Source organism: Hakea prostrata, chromosome 7, assembly GCF_041222555.1.
Source record: "Hakea prostrata isolate BN-2017 chromosome 7, UWA_Hpros_2, whole genome shotgun sequence".
NCBI classification, from domain to species: domain Eukaryota; kingdom Viridiplantae; phylum Streptophyta; class Magnoliopsida; order Proteales; family Proteaceae; genus Hakea; species Hakea prostrata.
In genome coordinates, this window is record NC_142606.1 from 68,871,569 (window position 1) to 68,878,656 (window position 7,088).

General features: G+C 36.0%; 1 protein-coding gene across 2 annotated transcripts; it reads left to right on the plus strand.

Annotated features, from left to right (window-relative positions):
- The first annotated feature begins 1,161 nt into the window (after positions 1–1,161).
- LOC149011856 (uncharacterized) lies at positions 1,162–6,796 on the plus strand. 2 transcript variants are annotated; one of them, XM_089162040.1, is made up of 9 exons: positions 1,162–1,296; positions 1,409–1,747; positions 2,816–3,154; positions 3,626–4,144; positions 4,390–4,548; positions 4,711–4,809; positions 5,052–5,123; positions 5,427–5,878; positions 5,990–6,796. In XM_089162040.1, the coding sequence occupies exons 1-9, from the start codon at positions 1,290–1,292 to the stop codon at positions 6,608–6,610; spliced, it is 2,607 nt and encodes an 868-aa protein (XP_089018166.1). In that variant the 5' UTR covers positions 1,162–1,289; the 3' UTR covers positions 6,611–6,796. The 2 variants fall into 2 exon arrangements, with proteins under 2 accessions (XP_089018166.1, XP_089018167.1); XM_089162041.1 differs by having other exon boundaries at positions 2,816–3,142.
- Positions 6,797–7,088: the final 292 nt, after the last annotated feature.

Sequence of the window (7,088 nt, forward strand, 5' to 3'; positions counted from 1 at the left end):
TTATAACTTGTTCTCACATGAAAGTGGTACACGACAAAAGAAAAATTATCACTATGTTTGAATTAACCAATAATATGTCATGTACCTCAATCATATGATAATAAATGTGCCTTTTATAATTCTATAGACTTCCAAACTTTCCTCTGTTCTACCAAAAAAAAAAAAAAAATTAATCTTTTTTCAGTTATTTTCCAAGGCTAAGTTTAAACCAATACATATGATAGTAGTAGTCTCACATTATAGCGCAACAAACAACCAAACGTGACAGGTATGCAAGTAGTTGTACCTTTACTAGTTGAAAAATCAGGTTTTGATTGAAACAAATTATAAGTTTTTTGAAGACCTAATTAAGAGTCTAAGGATGAAACGTTTCATTACAGCCCTGGTCCCCTGGAGCTGCAACTAGGGGTGCCAATTAACGGCATGATTTAGGACGGTTTTGGGCTAAAACCACCAAGTCTAAACACATACTATTAACAAAATTGTGGTTTCGGTCCGATTTTGATTTGGTGCAATTCCAGACTGGTCTACAGAGATGGTGGATTGAAACGAATTTAGCTACTGTTGTGGTGCTCTTTCAAAAGAGATCCCTCATGGATGCGTCAACGTTGGACAGGTCTTAGTGGGTACATAGATTAAATTGAATGGAAGATCACACATTGCTATAGAGAAAAGGTCATTGATCACTTAGCTGGATTATCAGCTATATTGGAGACACTAGAGGTGGATAATCATTGGTCTCAATTGCTGAATGGGGAGATAGATTAGGATGCTTTTGGTAGATGACACAAATTTCAGTTTCAGTAGCCCTATTCTTAACGTACGCATTGTTGGTGGTGTTCTTATTCATCCCAGATTATGTCAATTTATTTGAATAAGAAACCAATGAGGTTGGGTGTAATGGATGCAACTGATGTTGTGGCTGCTGAGGGTTTCGTTCTTTTGTAAAACATGATTCAATATTCTATACTTCACATTCTATACTTTTAATACAAATGACTGAAAAAAATATATGATGCAAGTCTCTTTGTTTAATTTTTCAATTAATATTTCATCCTTATTTAATTCCTATTTGTATTAAATAATTCACGTTTGTCTTTTCCTCTTTCACGTCTATAAAGTTGAGTTCGTATGTAATCAGCAGACAGAAAATTTCTCTTCTGGAGTTCACTCAATTCGAATGTTTTCTCTTTCCATTTAGCTTAATCGATATCAAGCATCGTTTCTTGTTCTACATCAACACTACTTAATCAGAAGAGGAGAAAAGCACTGTGTCACTGCTAAAAGACATGGAAGGTAATGCACAAAATTACAGAATCCATGGAAACGTCTCTTCTGCTACTTTCAAGGTCGTTTCTGTTAATACTAGTTGAAGAATTTATAATTTGGTTTATCCATTCCTATGCAGGTATGGAAGGACGGAAGGAAAATGATGTGGCATCAGTAACAGAAGGGCTCAGCGATGAAGACATTCCTATGCTGACAGAGGAGAACCATGAAGAATGGAAAGATGAAATGGAGAACTTCTTGAAGAAAAAAGGACTTTGGGATTATGTGACTGGAGAAAAACGTGAACCTGAAAATACTTTCAGCGAAGAATATGAGGATTGGCTGCAGAAAAAGAAAGAAATCATATCATTATTAAGGAGAAAGTGTGAATATGAGAAACTACAAAATCTTGAGAAGCAAGACATCATGGTACATATTTGGAGCCAATTGACTAACATGCATAAAACAAAAAGGGCAGGTAAGCATTTAAAGCAGAAATACTATTATTATTATTATTATTATTATTATTTTTACTGTGTACGGGTATAATGGACCAGATTTGGATCAAATAATGGTAATACCATATCAGTATCTTAGTATATTTGGACGGATTTGGATGATATTCAAATAGTTAATTTTTTAAATAGATTCTTCTATATGGATACAAATACAAATTGAATACATATTTTTGACTACCTATTCATATGTTTACCATTTTATTTATGAGGATTAAGTTTGAAATTTAGGAATTTAAGAATTTTTTTTCTTTTCTTTTTTCTACTCATTTTAATCTTTGATTTTCTTGAATTTCATCACTATAGATTATCCTTTGTATTTATTTTAGTATAAATTTAAAATAGATTCACACATCTCAAGTAAAAAAAAATATTAAAATAAGAAAACACATCTAGAAAAGTAATTCACGGATAATTTTATCAGACGGATAATAATAGGTCGGAAAGGGTATTATCATATCTGCATCTTATTAGTAAGCGGATGGATATAAATACCCCTAAACGGATACGAACATGAATTCATAAGCGGATTTTGGTTATCCATTTTCACCCCTAATTATGTGTGACCAGATGCTTGTGTCCGACATTGAAGATTCATCTGAATGGACATAATTTTCTAGGCAATCTAAATGACTCAATTTGTGAGATCTGTGATAGAAGGAGAGACCTAGGAGCCTATCACTCATCTCATTTTTAAGTTGGGGGGCAGGGTGGGGGCATACCCCATCTGGTGTAGTACAATATCCGACCTAATTGGTCAAACCCTATGAATTGAGTGTGGGATTTTTTGTTGTAGAGTTTCGAGTGAGAGTTCTTACAACATCATTACAATGATTGATTGAGAGGTCTCCATTATAATCTTCTTCTTACATAGTGAAAGTTTTACTTTGCCCGTAAATGTAGCACACTGTGTTAGTTGTGTTAAATCTCTATGTTCCTTTGACTTTTTTTAATTTGCTCATGAGTTCTTAGTGTTCGTTCTAACAACTATAGCATCTCTTACAATATAAATGGATTTGCTTTCTTCCTAGGTGAAACTGATGAATCAGGTGATGATGTTGACGACATTCCCACTCTGAGAGAAGAGAACTATAAGACTTGGAAAGATAGCATGGAAAACTTCTTGAAGGAGAAAGGATTTTGGGATTATGTGATTGGAGCAAAATATCATCCTGAAGATACTTCCAGCAAGGAGTATGAGGATTGGCAGAAGAAGAAGGAAGAAATTATATCAGTATTCAAAGAAAAATGTGGAGCTAGGGCACTACCATACATTGACGAACTAGACAATGTCACACATATCTGGAGCCAGCTAGTTATCATGTTTGAATTCACTTATCCAACAAATACTACTTTAGGTAATAATCAAGGTACATGCATGATTTCAACTTTCTATTGACGTACTGTATTTTATGTTATAAAATGCTATGTGTGTGGACCAATTTATTGTATCTAACACTAAATTTGGATTCATTCTAACATATTTTTGTAGGTAATTTTTTTTTTCTTGGTAATATTTTTGTAGGTAACTTAGATGACCCAATTTGTGAGATCTATGATGAAAGTAAGAAGGTTTAGGTTTAGAATTCAGATTATCTCCCTTGACAAGAGCATAAAGTGCTTCTCCAATGCCTTATGACCATGAAAATAGGGGGCTCACAGTGAATTTTTTTATATTTTTTCTCCTGTCGGTCCCTCCAACGTTCATGTTCATAAAGCGTTGGGGTAGATACTCTGAACTCTTAAGCCTAACCCATCAGTGATTTATGAATGTTCATAAAATATAGTATGTACATAAACAGCCAGCAGCTTAATTACATGAAAGTGGTTGATCTTCGCAGTGACAATGCCAAGGAGCACAGCTTACACATGGTGTCTACCTTTGTACAAAGCTATTGTTGATGGCAACTGGAAGACTATGTCTCAGTTGCTCTCAAAAAATGAGGGAGCTGTTAGAGCTAGGCTCACTACGAGAGGAGAACTTCCAATTCATGTGGCAGTTCAGGAAGGAAAAGTCAAAATTGCAAAAGAGTTGATAAAGATGATGTTTGTAGATGATCTATCAAGAGAAGAAAAAAATGATAGAATACCCATCCATATTTCTGCTTCTGATGGAAATGAAGAGATCGTCAAGGCCATGGTGGAAAAAGATAAGAAACTAGCGTTGCTCGAAAGTGAATTCTATGGGGGTAAAATTCCAGTCAACATTGCTGCAATGGCCGGCAACAAAAGTGTGGTGAATTATCTTTACCGGATCACCATATGCCAAGATGTAGGTACTCAGATGCAAGAAAATGATGACAAACTTGAAAAAACTAGAGCTTCGATTCTTATTTGTCTAATTCGGGGTGAATTCTATGGTAAGTATACATATCTCACACTGAGAAGGTTTATTATTTTTTTGGGCTGATTTCTATTGTAAGTGAAGTAGCATCTTCTCTAATTTAGAGCTGATGAATCCACTTGATCTGTCTGATCAATAGGCACCCAAATTTTTTATTTTTTTGGTGGGAGGCACCCAAATTAATTGATCATTTAGGTTACTATTGAATGTTGGTTTCCCAATAATTTTCAAATTTAGTTAAATAATTTATTTGTACTGCAGGCCTAGCTCTTGATCTAGTGCAGAAATATCCACATTTAGTCTTGATCGAGGACGATGAATGGATAGCCTTGGAAATACTCGCAGAGAAGAAAACTGCATTCAAAAGTTCATTACCACGCATAAGTGTTGGGAACATAGCATATTATTTTATCTACTCGTGTAAGTATTTTGTATTTACTTTTAGGTCTACCCTTTTTTTTTTAAGGCTGATTTCAGCTCCACTGTTAATCGACTCAAATGGAGAATGACTCATTCTGCCCATCTGATTTAAAAGTTCTCTCTCTCTCTCTCTTTATATATATACATATATGACTGGAGCAGTGCTAGATGTTCATGTCAACGCAAAAACTACTTGTTGGCGCACATGCATAACGGGAGATGTAGAAAATTCCTTCAACACTAACAAACACAACAATCAAGGTTCTCTCTCTCTTCTTACTCTCTCTTTCTCTCTCGCTCTCTCGCTTTCACTCTCTTTTGGTGAGTTCAGATCCTCTTCACCCAGCCTGCTCATACAGCCATATATCTTCACTCACAGGACTACTTGTGTCAAGGCTAGATATCTAGCGTGGGTATATGGCTGTAAAGGTAACCTGGGTGGAAAGGATCCAAATTCTAACCTACAATGACAGTACCACCGACGAGCCCCCTCTCTGGTCCAGGCAAGAACGATTGTCTTCAATTTCTAAAGTTACACTTTTGCAGGCTACTTCAGAATATACTTATTCAATTAGGTAAGAAATGGAGCATCACTCTTCCCCATTAGGCGGTCATGATCATCTCCCTGTCAGAGGAACGCATATTACATTATTACCTGATGCTTCTTCACTACACAGCTAGTGTGAAGCCCACATTTGAATACTAATAAAATGATTCAGATGTAGGACACCCGATGGGTCCTACCCCTATAGTGTGGTGGAGAAACATCAGGGAGAAATCCATGCTACCCCAATGGGAAGGTGATATTGACTCGTCATCACATCATCATATACATTGAAAGATGTTCAATCACTCTCTACAAAATGCATGGTGTACAGTGCCTGGTTGCAAAGACATTTATGAGGAGAAACTGAAGCATTTTCAAGCCTTAAAGCTCCTAAAAGAAATATGGGGGAAAATGCTAGTACAAGTTGATGAAGTTGAGAGGGTGGAGGAAGGTCTCCTTTCTGCAATGTTTTATGCAACCAAGAATGGAACTGTTGAATTCATCCAAGAATGTATCAAGACCTGTCCTCAACTTTTGACGCTTTCATCAGACTATCATGATGATGAAACAATATTCCACTGCGCAATCAAACACCGCCAAGGAAAGATTTTTGGGCTTATTCATCATCTAGGCCCAATGAAGAATGATCTTGCATTGATGAATGATGATGAATCAGGAGACTTCATGTCACATTTAGCTGCCAAAAAACCAGCTAATATTGAAAGGCTGAATCAAGTTCCTGGTGCAGCTCTTCAAATGCAACGTGAGCTACTCTGGAGTAAGGTGAATAATTTTTCCTTATATGTAGTCATCAATTCACGCATTCAAAGTTTGAGTAGTCATGACCATGATGCATGTATGTGAATTTTAAGAGCTTTTTTCATTTACATGTAGGAAGTGGAATATGTTATGAATTCCAACTATCATTGGTTTGAAGACAAAAAGAAGCGAACGCCAAAAGCATTATTCACGGTAGAGCATAAAGACTTACTAGAGGAAGGAGCCAAATGGATGAAGGATACATCAACACAATGTATGGTGGTAGCAACATTGATCAGTACCATCATGTTTGCAGCAGTTTTTACAATACCAGGTATCGACTCTGGCCGTATTCTTACAGGAGGAGGAGAAGCTAGTAAATATGTGCAAGACAAGTTTTCAACAGCTTTTGTCATATCAAATGTGTTAGCACTTTGCTCTTCCGTTGCTTCATTGTTGATGTTTCTAGCCATCATAACTTCACGATTTGCAGAAGAAGATTTCTTGTCAACTTTGCCTCGAATGCTAGTGTTGGGCCTTTCGTTTCTCTTCATCTCTATAGTGGGGATGATGATATCTTTTGTGGCAGCTGTCTTGTTTATGCTTCCGTACGAGGTTCGTTTATGGGCCTTTTACCCAATAGTCGTTCTAGCTAGTATCCCAATCAGTATATATGCGCTGGTGGAACTTCCATTATTTGTGCAATTGGTGTTTAACACATCTTCCTCGGACGTCTTTGGGAAGAGAACCAAATAAGCATGCATGAAAGGGTGTACTAGTAATTAATCAACCACTTGTGTGTTGTTAAAGGAACAATGTGTAGAGGAACTGTCTTGTGTTACTGTGTATTAAGTAAAATTTACCAGCTATTGGGTGCAACTATTGTTGTAGGTTTGAATGTTTTATGTTCTGTGTAATCCTTTTTTTTCCTCTTTAAATAAAGCTGATCTTTTGTTTAAAAAATAAAATAAAATTTATTAGTTCAGTGGAAAGCAACCAAAATTTGTAGAAGGGTTAGTGTGTTACATAAAAAGAGCTTAACTTTACCGATTGGAGCATTAATTTGTTATATACAGTAAATACAACGAATATTGGAGAGTATGGTGATGTAAACCAGGATCCAGGGCTAAGGGTATTGAAGTAATTTCCTCATATTTAGGTTTGCCCCAGAAATTCCAGCAAAGAAGAATGAAAATTGTAGGGTTTCAGAGGGGTTTTCACAATTTCAAATTCA

What these genes read in the sequence shown, in the direction of transcription:
- LOC149011856 (XM_089162040.1), top strand. An exon ending in GCATAAAACAAAAAGGGCAG is followed by an intron (nt 1,748 to 2,815) that starts GTAAGCATTTAA and finishes CTTTCTTCCTAG; the next exon opens with GTGAAACTGATGAATCAGGT. An exon ending in ATATTATTTTATCTACTCGT is followed by an intron (nt 4,549 to 4,710) that starts GTAAGTATTTTG and finishes TGACTGGAGCAG; the next exon opens with TGCTAGATGTTCATGTCAAC.